Source organism: Haliaeetus leucocephalus, unplaced genomic scaffold (genome assembly GCF_000737465.1).
Source record: "Haliaeetus leucocephalus isolate CR32 unplaced genomic scaffold, Haliaeetus_leucocephalus-4.0 Scaffold162, whole genome shotgun sequence".
NCBI lineage: Eukaryota > Metazoa > Chordata > Aves > Accipitriformes > Accipitridae > Haliaeetus > Haliaeetus leucocephalus.
Window position 1 is genome coordinate 7,903,681 of NW_010972598.1, and position 16,161 is coordinate 7,919,841.

General features: G+C 40.7%; 2 protein-coding genes across 2 annotated transcripts in view; both read left to right on the forward strand.

The window, feature by feature from the left end:
* The window catches only part of GNPAT (glyceronephosphate O-acyltransferase), a 21,020-nt gene extending 5,816 nt beyond the window's left edge, over positions 1-15,204 (forward strand). Inside the window, 13 exon segments of the mRNA XM_010562960.1 lie at positions 889-1,018; positions 3,598-3,725; positions 4,186-4,261; positions 4,866-5,017; positions 5,108-5,238; positions 5,939-6,162; positions 8,637-8,882; positions 9,599-9,678; positions 12,171-12,311; positions 13,214-13,313; positions 13,406-13,499; positions 14,711-14,772; positions 15,101-15,204. Of these exon segments, the coding sequence (XP_010561262.1) occupies positions 889-1,018; positions 3,598-3,725; positions 4,186-4,261; positions 4,866-5,017; positions 5,108-5,238; positions 5,939-6,162; positions 8,637-8,882; positions 9,599-9,678; positions 12,171-12,311; positions 13,214-13,313; positions 13,406-13,499; positions 14,711-14,772; positions 15,101-15,144 (1,608 nt within the window). The 3' untranslated portion in view covers positions 15,145-15,204.
* A 641-nt stretch (positions 15,205-15,845) lies between these two features.
* The window catches only part of PDCD2 (programmed cell death 2), a 5,869-nt gene continuing 5,553 nt past the window's right edge, over positions 15,846-16,161 (forward strand). Inside the window, 2 exon segments of the mRNA XM_010562689.1 lie at positions 15,846-15,884; positions 15,886-16,147. Of these exon segments, the coding sequence (XP_010560991.1) occupies positions 15,846-15,884; positions 15,886-16,147 (301 nt within the window).

Consider the following 16,161-nt stretch of genomic DNA (forward strand, 5'->3'; position numbering starts at 1 on the left):
GGGGGACGGGGCGGGGGGGGGGGGAACCAATAAAAGTTATAATATTTTCATACCAGTCACTTGGACAAAGACTCTAATCTTCGCTCCAAGTAACAAATACAAAAAAGACCCTTTGAAAAAAAAGACTGCACTTGTGTTTATTACTGCACTTCTTAGTAAGTGTGGGGGGAAAGACAGATGATATATAAATATTTTAGAGGCAGTCAGCAGGACTTTTTCTACATTTTCCAAATGCTTCCTATGGTAAGAAATACCATGAGTCAGTGATTCTGTTAGATCAGCCACTGAGAGAGTTTTTCTATCTGATATTATAAATCTAATAATGCATTTAGGTGAATTGGGGGTAAAAACCTAAAGTTATGTGGCTGAGTGGGTTCGCTGTTCTGCAAAACCTTCATACAGCTAAGAGTGGTGAAACATTGTGCACCTCTGAGGCAGGAGATGCTTTAAGTTTGCCTCAGTTTCCAGGGGAGCTGTTTTGCCCCTGTTTCATTGCAGGATGCTGCTGTTCTGGAGGGTGCAGTGCATTCCCTGGAAGACAGCAATGTCAGCCCTGACAGCCCCTGTTGGGTTTCCCATCCCCATCAAAAGGGATTTGAATTAGACTATCATGTAATGAGGTGGCCCTGGCTTTTGAGTCTTGTGATGCTTGTGAACCACAGGCTGCTAGTCTGGAAACTACTGCTCCAAATTTCCTATGGTTCCATGCTGAAAAAGGTGTAGAGTATATGGCCAGAGAAACCACCCTCAAACAGATCAGCTTCTCTTTGCTTTAAGCTCTGTGAAGGTCTGTATTTCAAATTTCAACAGTCAGTCTGTAAATATTGGAACAATATTGTTTGTGCTGGGTGTTTTTGGTTTGTTGTTTTGTTTTGTTTTTTTTTTTAGTTGCAACACGCCATTCAGGAGCATCCAGTTGTACTGCTGCCCAGTCACCGAAGCTATGTAGACTTTTTGATGCTGTCTTATTTGCTATATACGTATGACTTGGCTTTGCCTGTCATTGCTGCAGGAATAGGCAAGTATGTTCTTTTAACAGTGTTTTCAGGATTCAGAGAATTGGTACCAAGGGGTCTGGTAGCTGCTACTATAAGCAGTTGTGTTTAACTTCTGTTCCAAATATGTCTTGTTAAAACCTCTTTGGGCAAGATGCTTACGGTGCCTGAAAGCTTCTCATCGGTGCTGAGTCCAATCAAAGGTGAATTTCTTCATAGCAAGTTTGCCCAAAAGTACCCCATCTGTAGACCCAAGGCCAGGGCAAAGATAGGTGAAGAAGACTTCTATATTGCTTTTTTGGCCTGGGAACAGGCAAAAACTTGCCCAAGAGCTACTGTGTATACAGAACCTTTTGTGATACTTCATACAGTTTTAAGTGCAGTCACAGTAGCCAGATACGAAGTGCCAGTCACTTCGTGCTTGTTGCTGAGGTGACTGATTGCCTTGAAGCATTGGCAGAACTCTGTTATGTGAAGCGCTGAAAGCAGAGTTGGCTGGGAAACAAAATTTCACATCAGAGGTCACGATTTTGGATGCATTTAATTCTGAAGCAGATGAAGCCAGTATATTTGCGGGAAATGGTTCTTGAAGACTTTAACAGTAAACATCTTCTGAGTTAAAGTGCTTTTTGAAGATCCAGAATCTGGCAGCACTTAACTGAGAAACCTGATCTTGGAAGTCTTGGGTATCAACCAGGTCTTCTAAGCAGGCAGACAACAACCTTGGGTCTGGTGCAGCACTGTAATGCAGACAGGCAACCTAGCAAAGATCTGGGAACCTACTGCTCTGCTGCAGTCTACTTTTCCAGTCAAGCGGTTAGGAAGACCAGTAGAAAATCAGCAGAAGCTGGGAGAACGTGCTTGCTAGGGAAGACGAGATTCTGCTGGTCTTTGAGTCCGTGGTATCTTGCCTCTGGGTGATGTGGGTTAGATTCTGGTGAATTCAGAAGTTGATGTCTTATAGCTGCCTTGATCAAGGTGTCGCAGCTGCTTACCTGTCACATATTGTTCAGAATCTGGTCACATGCTGTCATAGGTATCGGTGTAATCCTTTGCTGACTTTTGGATGAGAGCCTTTTTGAGTTTTGGACCTCAAAACAGTATCTTAAGATACTATTAGTTTAGCTTAGAGGGATTTTTTTAGTGGTTAACATTTTTTCATGTGTTTTGGGTGTTTTGGGATCAAAGTTCTTGAGAATTAGGGGCTTGCAGCTTGATTATACTGCTGCATGTGTGTATTATTTTAAATGCCTCTGAAGAAAACACAGTTCTCTATGGTTGTAGTTGTATTTACTGCATATTGTGTTAGAGGTTCACAAGATGCTGTTTACAAACTCACTCTCAAAGTGGTACTTGTGCTGAGTGGAGAGGCACTCTCCTGATACAGGTGGTAAGTGCCTCTGCTTTGTTAGTTATCGACTGGCTTCAAGTAGCATACGGATAGATCTACGGGGATTAGCTAAGGGAACATAAACAGTTGCCACTAACACCAGAGTACATGCTCATACAGTACTATAGGGGGAATCTAGCTGGTGCTGGGATTGTGTTTCTGTCTCAGGTCTTGGGAGCAAGTCTGATTAGAGGTGCAGAGCTGGTGAGGTGGTGTAGGCGTGAGGTACGTGAAGGGATGCGTTTCAGTGCCGGTTTATGGGGTGGGGAGAGGTGTTGGGCGTGCAGCCGGCATCCTGCTTGGGAGGTTGAATATGTGGCAGGAGGGTGGAAGTAAGGGAGGGGATAGAGTCTATGTTGTGGTGAGAGAGGGAGGGTAGTAGGAGAGTAGGAAAAAGATGGACCTCTGTACATGGGAAGCTCTGACAGCTGCTATTGCTGCCCAGGGTCCTGTAGCCAATTTCTTTTTATCTATTGTTCCTTCTCTCTCTGTATCTCACATATATGTGTGTCTGACATATGACATCTTCAAGGCAGTCATCATCAGTGTTGCAGCTGGACATGTGAATTTATTTTACTGAGTGAATATCTGTTCTCAAGTGTTTCATGGAGTGAGGTGGCAAGGAGGTTGAAGTGGCATGTGGCCGGCTGCTGTGTAGACTCGTTTTAAATGCTTCCCTAAGAAATTTGTTAACGTTAAGTGTTTCCTGGTTTTGACAAGTTAAGTGTTGACCATCATTGCTTAAAACTAGAAAACTATAAAAAATTTTAGCTGGTTTGGTGTACGCCTCCCAGTGCGATGAGTCAGGATCATGAATGGTATATGTAGTGTAACTGGTCAGTTAATTTCTGTGTCTTCTACGATACATTCAGTGGTAACTGATCCTTCTGCAGATGAGTGAGACAATGTACTTCAAAAATGTAGTCTTTATTAGGGTTGAAATCTGGCCATCTAAATAATGAAAATAAATTGCTCTAAGTGAATGCTGCTTACACAAAAAACATTGAAAGCATATTATGCCATTCATGTTTACATAAGTCTTGGCAGGCAATCTGAAGCAAATAAAGGTATTTGCAACAGCAGAATCCTTGAAAGAGATCTTTATTCTGGTAATTGAATCAGTGTATTAGAGAAAGTGGTTCATTCTGCTGGCTGATATTAATCAACAAGTTTTCTGTGTGTGGTTTTGTTTTTTGTTTCATTGTTTTTCAGATTTCCTAGGAATGAAAATAGTTGGTGAGCTGCTACGAAGGGCAGGTGCCTTTTTTATGCGACGTTCCTTCGGTGGGAACAGACTCTACTGGGCAGTGTTTTCTGAATACGTAAAAACGATGCTGAGGGTAAATAAATTACTGAACTCTCAAAATGTACGCCTAAGAAATACTTTGTTGGAATGATTCACATGAAATACACACAATGTTATAGCTATGTGATTGAAAGCCTTCACTGGGATCTGATTAAACATGTTTTACCTCAGAATTGCTGTAGGTGAAGAGCATGCATGCACTCTGTTGTTGTTATAGTTCAGCAGTAGGTGGTAAACAAATTGCTGCTCATCAGTTGCTTTGGATCATGAGCCCCTATCTCATGACAGATACAATATTTTCCTTAATTTAACTATATGGTGTGGCAAATACAATGGATGAATATAGGCTTAGAGATTACTGAAGTTAGACGTGCACGGCTTCCATTAAAAGAAACTTACTTACATTTTAAGTACTTAAAACTATTTGTGTGCAGTAAAGAAGAAATGTTTTTATTTTTCTGACCAGCTTTTTTTGTTTTGTTTTACTTCTGAAGAGTGGCTATGCCCCAATTGAATTTTTTCTTGAAGGGACTAGAAGCCGCACCGCCAAGACTCTGACTCCAAAGTTTGGTAGGTTTGTTGAAAACTCGGAACTTTTAATGATTATTAGTTCTTTCATTAGTTGCTATGTGCTTCTTAAGTTCTTCAGACACAAGGGCTGTTAAAGTGATGGGAAATTGGTGAGGTCTGTCAGAATAAGGAAAACACTATGGTTGGAGTTCCAAGGTCATACAAAGAACGGCAATAGGTGTCTCTTGCACTCTACTGCTTTCTCTCCCTTTGCCCCATTGTGTACTTAATTGCGTAACTCTTCACCCTCTTCTTTCTAGAAAATAGGCATCCCCTGACCAGCAGAGAAATATTGTAAGCTAACTATAAAAGTAATGGGGAATCTTTAGAACGAAGATGCTGTGTGAGCACAGAGCAGTGCTGCTGAAAAGAGCACAAATAGCTGTCCAAATGCATTGCTTACATTTACCTTCTGTTTTAAAGCTTGGGCAATGTCTTCTGCTTTTGCTTGCTTGAAGAGAGAACAGGCATGGTGCACACCTATTAGCAGTTTCTAAAATTTGAAGATATTTTTTTCAAAGTTAAATTGCAGTTGCTTTTCCCTACTTGAAAAAGACAAGTGATTCACTGGGTTTTTTCTCTTTTTTTTTTTTTCAATTTGCAGGTCTTCTCAGCATTGTGATGGAACCATTTTTGAAACGTGAAGTCTTTGACACGTACCTTGTTCCCATCAGCATCAGTTATGAGAGGATATTAGAAGAATCTCTCTATGCATATGAACTCCTAGGAGTTCCAAAGCCCAAAGAATCTACATCTGTATGTAAATTCCTTAAGAACAGAACATAGGTGGATGTATACACACCCTATAGCACCAAAATTTGAGTTTTGCTTTTCCCATTTTCATAGGGGTTGTTAAAAGCCAGAAGAATCCTCAGTGACAATTTTGGTACCATACATATCTATGTTGGCCAGCCGGTATCACTTAGAACCTTGGCATCTGGGAGAATCAATCGGTACCCATACAATTTGGTTCCCAGGTACCACATCTTTCCATGGTGTATGCACAGGAAAAGCATTTGTTTAGTCTTCACCTATGTAAAATAATTAAGATGTTCTCTTGTACTTTGTTTGCAACCTTCTCTGACTCTTCCCCCATCTTACTATTTAGACTGCTGAACCTGCTTTGTCTCAGCAGAGCCTTATTGTGCTTGTGACTGGGTGTTCCTGAAACAGGTTGTTACTTGGGTAGCTTCGTACTGTGTCGAGAAGATGCCATTTTAAAATTTAATGATGATGCATGAGCCAGGCAAACCTCTGTTTTCTGAGAATTCGGTGTTCTTGCCACTTAAAAATTCTGCCTTTCTCTCCCTTCTTGCTTTATTACAGCAAACTGTCACGTGATCATGTGCCAGGGAGCTGTGTCTATGACTGTATTGGGTGGCTTTTGCAATTTGTTATATAACGTACATGTTATATATACACATATGTATAACATACATATTTTTTCAAGATAACAAGTGTGCAGCATCAATACAGAGATCTGTGTTTCAAATACTGTCATGAAGCTACTGATGTTTTGCTCTGTACTTCTGTTCTACATACATAGCACAGAGATAGAATCACCCTCCAGATGCTAGGTGCTGTAAAGTAGTTATGGATCTGGGAGCAATAAGGAAGGGTGTGATTTATATTCCAGTTTTTGGAGCTCTGTACCTTGAACTGCATTGTTCTTTTCAGGCATCTTCCCCAAAAGCCATCTGAGGATATCCAAGAATTTGTCAGTGACGTAGCTTATAAAATGGAGCTCTTGCAAATAGAAAACATGGTTTTGAGCCCGTGGGTGCTAGTTGCTGCTGTCCTGCTCCAGAATTTGCCAGCCATGGATTTTGAACTTCTAATAGAAAAGACCCTGTGGCTTAAAGGCTTAACACAGACTTTTGGAGGATTCATTGAATGGCCTGGTATGCAGAGAAAGTGTTATTTCTATTCCTTTCGTTGCTTATGAAGGATAACTTACATTTCTGTGGAAGCAGTGTATGGTGACAACTTTACAGAATATTTTCCTCAGAGTTGTAAATGGATTTTAGGATATGCAAAAAATGATGCTAAAACCTGACAGGTTTTGACTTAGCCTGTAGAAGATCATACTTTGAAAACCAGTTAGGTGGAAACAGAAAATTATAAGGTACTTGTATTAGGGTACTGAGATTTGCCTAGTGTCTATCTTTCTGAATGCTATGCAAGTCACAGGCAATTACCTGATCTGCAGCAGTTAACTTGGTGTAATGCTATGTTTATTGCTTGGTATTGACTATAGTATAAGTTGTTACTGTGGCAAAGAACTAGTGGCAACAAATGGGTGAGAGAAAATCAAAACTATAAGTTGTCTATTTATTTTTAAATTTCACTTTATCCCCAGAAACAGTGATGACTTGGGGAGAAGGCTTCCTTGGTGGTTTCATTTATTTATTTATACACACGCACACACTCTTTTTTATATATATAATGTATATGTATATATTGGCTGCTGAAAGGTTGATCCTCCTTCCAAACTTTCTGAATAATTGTTTTAAACCTCTCTCTGAGCCAAGGTGACACAAGTAACTAATTTTAGAGCCTCAGGACATAAGTGGTAAAGTAGCAAAGAAAAATAATGTGTAATGCAAGTACATTTACCATTTCACTGTAGGTACACTTAAACCATGGGTCTTTGCTTTTGTAGTCACGTGCATAATCAAGGATCCCTCTCACTACTGCAATAAAGAAATAGGAGCAGGCTACAGTTATAACAGAACTCTGTCATTTCTGAGAGAAAACCACTTCTCCTTTCAGGGATCTGCACTGCAATGAATGCAGACAAGGTCTGCTCCTGCTAGACTGGTAAAAGGAAGAATTTCATGGCAATATTTAAACATCATTTAGAATCTTACTGCACAGTAAACTGAAAAGCATACCACATTTGGGTTTGCTTATTTATTTTGTGTATTTTCTTACCAACAATGAATAAGCTTTTGCTTTACTTCAGTTGTGGTCAGGGAATAGCAAATAGGCGTGGTAATGAAACAGAGGAACGACAGCAACTGAGCAGATTTTGTTGGTGTGTGCTGGTGCCAGTCTAGGCATCAGTTATACAGAAACAGGGTTTGTTGTTTTGGATTATCAATAATTTGAAAGAATAAATACATTTTAAAGGCTAATTTGGCAATTTCACCAAATCAGCAACTACATGTGTCCATTCTTCTGTCTCCAAACGGCTAGTTGTTTGTGCCTTTGTCTTGCTGGTTGGTTGTTACAGGCAGAACATTTGCTTGGCTGTTAGAAATTTTATATTAAAAACAGGAACTGCAAAGTGACTTGCTCAGACTTCTGCTTCTTATTATATTGGGAAACTTGGAAGCTTTTGCAGAAATGGAACAAAGTAGGCTGGAGGAGCAAGTAAGATGCAAGGAGATTCTATGTGAAATTATGTTAAGGGGAAAGCATATGAAATTTTAATATTTTTTTCTGTCAGATGCTATATTGATTTGATATGCTTGTGGTGCTGTGAACATGTAAAGTGTATTTTAGTCTTCAATAAGAAGGTTTTATTGCTTCTTTCCTTGCTTGCCAAAGAGTTAACATTTGATGAAGGGAATGTTTTGGTAGTGTTTAAAGTGTAAGGTATTTTAAAAAGGTGAGTGAGTGTATTTTCACAACTTGAGATGCTGCTCTTTATCTGAATAAAGTTTGTGGTGTGTCACACTGATAAAAAAGCTTGACCAAAGCCCACAGGTTTGTGAAACTCATGCCTGCCTTTGAAGAATTTTGTTGTTTAAAAACAAAACCAAAAACAAACCTGAAACCGCACACTTGCTTTAGGCATTTTAAAAGGATTGTCTTATGAAACAAGAAGAGATTTGAGTTTAAGTACGGTCTGGTTTTTCTTTGAGCAGGTATATTATGTAACGATACTTATGTTAGGATTTATTTAAGCTTAATTTGGGATGAGGCCTTCCTTGTATATGACAGTTGAGGAAAAACATTATGAAGACATGCATCTGATCCAAAACTTGTAGTGTCAGAAATGCCTAAGCGAAAGTATGGTCTCAATTTCCTTACTGATGAATATATCTGTCAAACAGATCTATCCTCTTTTATCTGAAGGCTCAGAACACTTCTTCCAGAGACAAAGGAAGTATTTGTCATTGTTAGCAAGTGGAAGAATTTAAAGTGCTTTAATTACAGAAACGTCTGAAATTTGTTCTCTCCATCTCTTACTATGCCTAGGCTGCCCATTCCTGGTATGGATTATTTTAGAACATCTCTTTAACTGAGTGTTTGGGGTAATAATTGGTCTTCAGTGATAAAACTTAATGAAATACTGGTGCATTTTAGGCTGTTTCAATAGAGTTATGTTCCCCTTTGCATCTTCCTGAGCATTGTGTTTTCCTGACAGATAACCTGTGTGCCAGAAAAGCAGTCCTATCTGGCCTGACCCTGCATGCCAACATTGCTCGCCTTGTCGATGGCCACGTGGTCCTGAATGACAAAGGACTGGAAGATGGAGCTGTGGGGGAAATCGTCTTTAAGCGTGCTCTGGCCATCCTCATGTGTGCCACCTACAGAAACCAGCTGCTGAATGTGTTTGTGCGTCCATCTCTGGTGGCAGTTGCCTTGCAGATGACACGCAGCTTCAGAAAAGGTACATTTGGGTAGCTCTGAGAGTCCACTTGCTTTGCTCCTTGCGCTGTCAGCTGTGAGAGGAGCACAAGGTTCCTGTGACAGCTAGTGGGAGCTATCTGAGACTGTTAGACTGGGTAAGTTCCCATGGTATAAGGTGGATGTGTTGGGAAGGGACCGGGGTATTTTGCTTGCCTTTTTTTGTTTGCTTACCCTTTGATACTTTTGAAAGTAGGTATATTCTGCTGAGAGGGCAAGGTTAAGATGAGCTGATCCTGGTTCCTGAGTGTCTTATTTTGTTGGCGTTTAGCAGACCAGCATTTTAGGTCACAAATTACACACAGCTCAGTTGCATATGGTGCAGCCAGTTTTCAGTCTTTCTTCTCTTCCCACTACTGTTTCTGAAGTGTTTTAGCATTCTCCAATACTTGGCTCTTAAAGAAACTTTTCAGAATACATAACCTTAGTTTTCTTCAGCATCTAATTATGTGGTATTTAATGCATGTTCTGAGAAGCTACAACCCCCTGCTCTTTCCTTTTGGTAACAATTAAATCAAGGGCTTTGAGTGCTTGCCGTTCTGTTGTGGTTGCTGCTGTATATGTACGTATGCTTTTAATGCCAAGTCCAAATTTTATTTGAAGTAGGTACTCTCTCTAAAATAAGGAGTAAATGGCTTTTCACTTGCATGTTTTAAATTATGTTTTTAAACAACAATACTTTACAATATGTTGTTTCAGAGGAAGTCTATAGCTGCTTCAGCTTCTTGAGAGATGTTTTTTCTGATGAGTTCATCTTCTTTCCTGGCATTTCATTGAAGGTAAAAACATCCTTTATACAAAAATGCTGATAGTCAGTAATGCAGCCAACTAAAATAGCATCTGATTTCAGGGCTCTGCCAAACTAGTGCTTTGTGATAAACACCTACAGTGATATCGACTTGATCTGTAAGTGGGAGGAAGAACTTAAAAGGGGGTCATTTGGTTAGTTGCAAAACATTGTTTGAATCCGCAAGGTTGCATATGCAATCTTTCCCCCCACCCCCCTTCCAGTAAAAAACTAAAAATCCTGAAATTGCCCAAGTCTGAACTATTAAAATGAACTGTAGCAGAAGGTTGACTTTTCTGCATAAAGCTACCAGTCTTCCAGCACAAATATAATAATATATGTAAAGCAGTCTTTTAAATGAACTGTAAATACTGTCCTCTTGCTCTACAGTTATGAAAGACACCTTAGGCTGTGAAGAAAAAAGTGTTAATGTAGATTTAATTGAAGTCTGTCACAGAGTGGGTATGTTCTGTCAGTGCAGAAACAAAATGGGAATTCTCATTGAGAGTACACCAGGATAATTTTTTCCTAAAAGCTCTTGCAGACTGTGTAGCAGAGGGGCAATGCTGCTCTTTCAGAAAGTTAAACTATAGGTATTATACCAAATAATGACCAACCATTGTATGCCCTTGTTATCTTTGACAAATAGAGTATGCAAGTCTAAATTTATGTACCTATTGTCCTCTGGTTGATTATACTCCTTCTAGTGCAGCTGTGATCAGTTGTTTTGTGTAGCTCCATGTGTGTGGTCTGTGATGGCAGGGCTACCAGAGAACTGTGCCAACACCCAGCACCTCATCTGTTAAAGTACGCCTCTGTACCTACCTCTCCTTGACTGCACAGCATGGTGGTATCTACTCTGTAGTGTTTACACAATGGCTCGTGTTCCTCTTATACCTCCAGCTCTGAAGGTTTCGATGTTCCTGTGCGTTAGTAAACTTTTTTTTATATTTTGATGGTTCATGGTTGAGCCCTTTCAGCTTTTTATTACTGGCATTTATCTCCTGTAGATTCATATAGTACATTGCGAGCACTATGAGGAAAGTGCTTATAGTAAAGCCTGATGTAAATTTCTGCAGCCAAAATCTTCTGCAGAGTTGAGGCGATGCAGCCCGTGAAGGTTTCTGAAGGGAGAACTTTCCTAATAGCATAACAGCGTCCCTCTTAGAGTCTTATGGAAGCTTTAGCTGCATGCTATTTGCTGGAAAAGAGCTTCCCCTCCTTCCCCCCGCCCCATACAACCATAACTCAGACAAAGCCAGTATTGTTCCTGCATACCACCTTCTTACAGGGCTCAGTATGGCTGTGTGCTCTCCTAACACAGCCGGACACAGGCAAACTGTGAAAACTGCAGGCAGCGCTCTGCTCTCTGCAGGACTTGCTGTGTCAGTTCGTACGCATCCTGCTGGGTTGGAGCTGGCTCCAGTCCAGCCAGCTGGAAATGCAGGCGAGCACAAGTTTATTAGTAAAAAAACTGGTTCAGCGTCGTACCAAATATAAACTGGTAAGTCCACGTGTAGTTTTTATTTGGATTTAAAACTGATTAACTGTGATTTTTATCAATGCTAAGGCCAAATATCTCATGGTGATATTTGTGATCTTTCCTGCGTTAAAAAAAAGAGATAAGCATAATTTTCATAAGAATATTCAAGACTTGGAACCATATTAAAATCTCATAGATTTTTTTATAGAGGAGAATTGGGCTTTTTTTTAAAGGCTGATTGGCAGTGTTATGTTGAGTTTTCATTGTTAGCAATTGTTGCCTTTTGCAGACTTTTTTTTAAGTACCAATACCAAGCAGGGAACAGGAAGGTGACTGTCTTATGACTGACTTTACTGGAGTCAAATGAAATAGTTGCTATAATGTTAAGGGATATCTTAGCAAGCCAGCCCTCTACTCGTCCATGTGTCTGTCATGTCTGTGACCCATCCCCTTATGTTCTCTGTGTGTGTGTGTGTGGTGCGTGTGTCCCTCGCCTTACACTGGTATTGGCAGTAAAATGGTTTTTTGTCGTTGACATTTCCATAATGTGTAACTTTTGGCAATTGTGTTGTCTCTTCTGTAGAGGGCAGGTCAGTGAACTGTGTTATCATTTATCGCAGACAGTGGCCATGAGATAAAGGCAAACCCTGACTTTAAAAATAAATAAATAAATAAACCCGCAGAAAAAAAACTAAACCAGGCAACCTGACCCTATTCTGACAAAATCCTGAGGGAGCTCAGGCTGGCTGTTACCAGAGCCGCTTTCTTTGCTTCTAGGCCTGTTGTGGATCAAGATGCTGCTGTGTTTAAGAACATGTTCCCGCTGCCTTTTTATAAAGGTATTTCTGGGACATAGGAAAATTTTGGTTCCAGTCTCCTGAGAACTGAGTTCAGAAATGGAAGTGGTGTCCTGTTGTGTGGTTTTTGTTGTTGATTTTGTGGGGAAAGGTAGCTGCACTTACAGTAGATGTTAAAATTTCGGTTATGCTTCTCCCTCCCAGGATTTTGAGGAAGGATGTTTTCTACTCACAAAATGTGATGCCATTCAAACAAGTCAACAGGAAATCTACCCTACCGACAAAGGAAGTGTTATAGTATCTTTCTTGTCAGCTATGTTCAAACCTTTTGTGGAAGGTTATCAGGTATGTTGTTCTTCAGAAAATTATCTTTTTTTCTACTGTGTTTTATAGGAGAAACCAGGAGAGCTGTGATACTTCTGCACTATAAATAGTGACTGTTTTGTGGCTGGAGCGTGCAAGAGTTGAGAAATAGCAGTAATAAATATCTTAAACACCACCTTCTCCCCAGGATCCTGATTTTTAGCTTTTGGCTCAGACTTTTCCAATTGACTAAAGCAGTAACTCCCTTGTAATGTGGTGGCCCGTTGTGGGTTTATAAGCTTAACAGGGAGCGTGCTGCTTACCAGGTTCATTGGTCTTGCTTAATTCATTTTATGTAGGCTGTCCTGCCAGGTGCAAAAATGAGTTTGCATGTCATATCTGATAGCTTTTTTGGGAGTCATTAATTGCATCCATATCTCTTTAAATTCTTTTGGGTTTCCAAGGTTTCTAATAAGACTAAACACTTTCATTCTTGTAATAAGCGATGTATACAAAAAACAGGAGGCTAAAAATCTCAGCTATGTCTGTGTAAGATTGGTGGGACTGTAGGCATTTGAACCTAGTGGAGTCTGGTGTGTGATGTGGGCTGAATTCCACTGATTTGCCCAGTTTTTACCATCTGTAAAACAGGTATTGCTTTAAAAAAAATTATACTGTTTTTGTTTGTGAGAAGAGGAATGTTAAATTAATGTCTAAGGTAACTATTATAGTAATACTGAACCTTATTTTAATATCAGGATTCTCGTGCTTGTGAAACAGTAATAAAAATTTCAGAAGCTCTGTGTAATGATACCTTTTGAGTTCCTCTCCTACAGTTTTCAAAGTGGAACAGGATTACTGACTTATGAGGGCACATCTGTTTGTAATTCATAACAAGCTGACAATCAAAAGGAAAGAAGTGCTAATTTTTTTTAAAATGTTAGTTAATTTTTAGATACCTCTCAAAGGAAACAAAAGAAGCCTTTACGGAGAAGCAGTTGATACCTGGAGTCCGCAACTTTGTTTTTCAACTTCTTGAGAAGGGTGTGTACAGCCATTATGCAATAAGGTTTTACAAGTGTAGCTGTTAATAGACAGTGATAAAACTTTTAATTGTGTTTCTGCTTTCTCTGTAGGGAACACGCAGTGTTACGAAGCGCTGTCTTCTGACATGCAGAAAAATGCCTTAGCAGCTCTTGTGCAACTAGGTGCAGTGAAGAAAAAGAAAATGTAAGTAACATTGGCTTTTTGGTGTATAGAAGTCAGCGTGTGGTCTTGCTGGCAATTCTTAATGATTGAGCTATTAGTAAGAAGCAGAACAGCAGAACCCCGACTGCCCGAACACCAGTCAACTGAAGGTTGTTTGGATTTACCTGAGTCACAGTGAAGACCCAGGTAGTTCCTTTCTGTATACGTTGTAGGAGCAGAATGGCACCCTGTCACAGTGGAAACACTCCTGTGGGACCCAGCAACAAAATTCATTAACTCACTAGCAGGCTGCTTCTGCCTCCCTTTACCTTTTGGTTTTCAAAGTTTCTCCCAAGGCTTTGATAAGCAAAGAGAACAGTCCTGCTTATTTTTAATAGAAGGGTTACTCTGTGTGTTAGAATGAGCCTCATCAGGCAATGTAAGCAATACGGAGATACTGCTGATTTTGGGGGGGCGGTTCAGCACTGATGTCTCAAAGCAATTTAACTGAAAGCTTAGTCATTAAAGTCTTTTAACACAGTTCATAGTTTATAGGCCTAAGACTAAAAAGCAGCTATTGTTATAAAAAAATACAGTGACATGCATTTCCTGTTACCAAATTAATTTGTGTTGTGGTCCTTCTTACTGTATTTAAAAGTATAACCATGGAAGTCCCTGATACAAGTCCCCACATTCTCTTGAGTGTTTCACAGAATGTAGTTGGCAGCTGATGACCCTGAGCTATTTTCTTATGCCCTGTTCAGGAAATGGATTGGTTAAGGTTTGTAGTGCTCTTGGAAAGTGCACAAAGTACTGTTGTTATGTCCCCTGCCCTCTCACAGTGCTAAATAGATGTGTATAGCTAAATTCCCCTTTCAAGTAAAAGGAAAAAATCAATTGAGTGCAACAGAATTTGACATCAGCTGAAGATCTGGTTCAGTTTCAGCAAGATAGTAATGAAAATTATATGATTGAAAACATACCAACATTCTTTTCCTGCAGTTGTCCCTAATAAAAATCAAGGGAAGAGAGAAACATGGGGACTGTGAACAAGGGGAAGGCTAAAGAAACCATAACTGTCCTTGAGTACAATCTGCTTAGAAGTCTGCCATGTCCTTAAAATTAATATGTATGCTGGTAGGATGAAAAACATGATGTAGTTATGAAAATGTTTAATTTGGATTATTTGTATAGCAATGACTGGAATAAGAAATATTCATTCAAGAGACAGGTGTTTTTTCTTTCAACCGTAGGTCCAATGGATTCACTTACAATGTAAATCAAGAGGCGGTTAATAAAATCCTGGACATGTTTGGTAAGTGTTCTCTAATTAATTTGAAGAGAGCTTCTCAAGTTATAAATTACTTTGGACAATACACGTACGTTAGATATAGTGATTTTTCCCTAGTAGTTCCTTAGATTTATCTGTATAAAAATCCTAATTTTTTTTTTTTTTTTTTTTTTTTTACAATACTTTCTCTGGTGTCATTGACTGCAGCTTTGAATCTCCCTACTTTATTTGAAATAGCGTGCAACCCAATGACCAGGGAAAATAAAGCAAGAAGTAGTTTAATGGAGTGGTATTTGCAGCATTTTGATGATGAGTGTTTACTGGTTTGTTTTTTGGGTTTTTTTTGCGTCAGACGCCAGGATACCTGTACAGAAACCTGTAGCCGCACGGCTTTAAGCGGTTCGTGATGCTGTGACTGGATATAAGCGCCTGCCGAGAACGCCGACCACCACCCAGCCGGAGCAGGGACCCACAGGGAGGCGGAGGGAGAGGTGTTCTCCCTCACCGCTTAGAAACTGCTGCCGCCGAGGGTTTAGAGCTGTATTTGTATCCTCACTGTGTATTGTTTTTTATAACAGATTAAGCATCAGTTTTGGGGGTTTTTTTTTGATAAATATTTAAAGAGATGCGCACAGTAACGGCTACTTAAATATGTTTTTCTAGACTTGTAACAAGGAATGTGATTGGTTTCAAATATTTCATGGATGTGAAAATATAACAGGGACTTAGAAGACTTGCTATTAAAGTTAATGTTTAGAAAAATACATTGCTGGCTGGCTAAATGTAAGATAAGGCCCTTACGAACGAAGAGCACGAATCAAATCTTGCGCAATGGCCACAAACGCTAATTGTGCTTCTTTTTTTTTTTTTTATTTTAAGGCAACTTGGCATTAATTACTTTACGAATGTTCTATTTAAAAACTGAATTAAAGCAGCGTCTTCAACGTGTCTGTTATCTCCCCCCCCGTGCCCTAACTGCGCTGTCCGCCCTTCCCGCCTTTGCCCTGTGAGGAAACCGAACCGCAGGCACGCGGGGGGAAGCGGCGGGGGGCGGCCGCTTCCGGCGCGAGGCGAAGCCCCGCCCTTCCGGCGACAACATGGCGGCCGGCGTGGAGCTGGGCTTCGCGGCGGCCGCGGCGGGGGGCGGCCGGGCTCTGGCGGTTGCGCAGCGCCTGCTTCCCCAGCAAGGTCGGGGGTCGGCCGGCGTGGTTGGGCGAAGCCGGGTTGCCGGGTCCCGCCGCCCTTCGCTGCGGCCGTTGTCAGCAGCCCTGCGCCTTCCTTCTCCAACTCTACGCGCCGCTGCCCGACCGCCCCGACGCCTTCCACCGCACCCTCTTCGTCTTCGCCTGCCGCGGCGCCGCCTGCTACCGCCTGCCGGGCCCGCGGGGGCCGCTCTGCGGTGAGGCGAGGCGG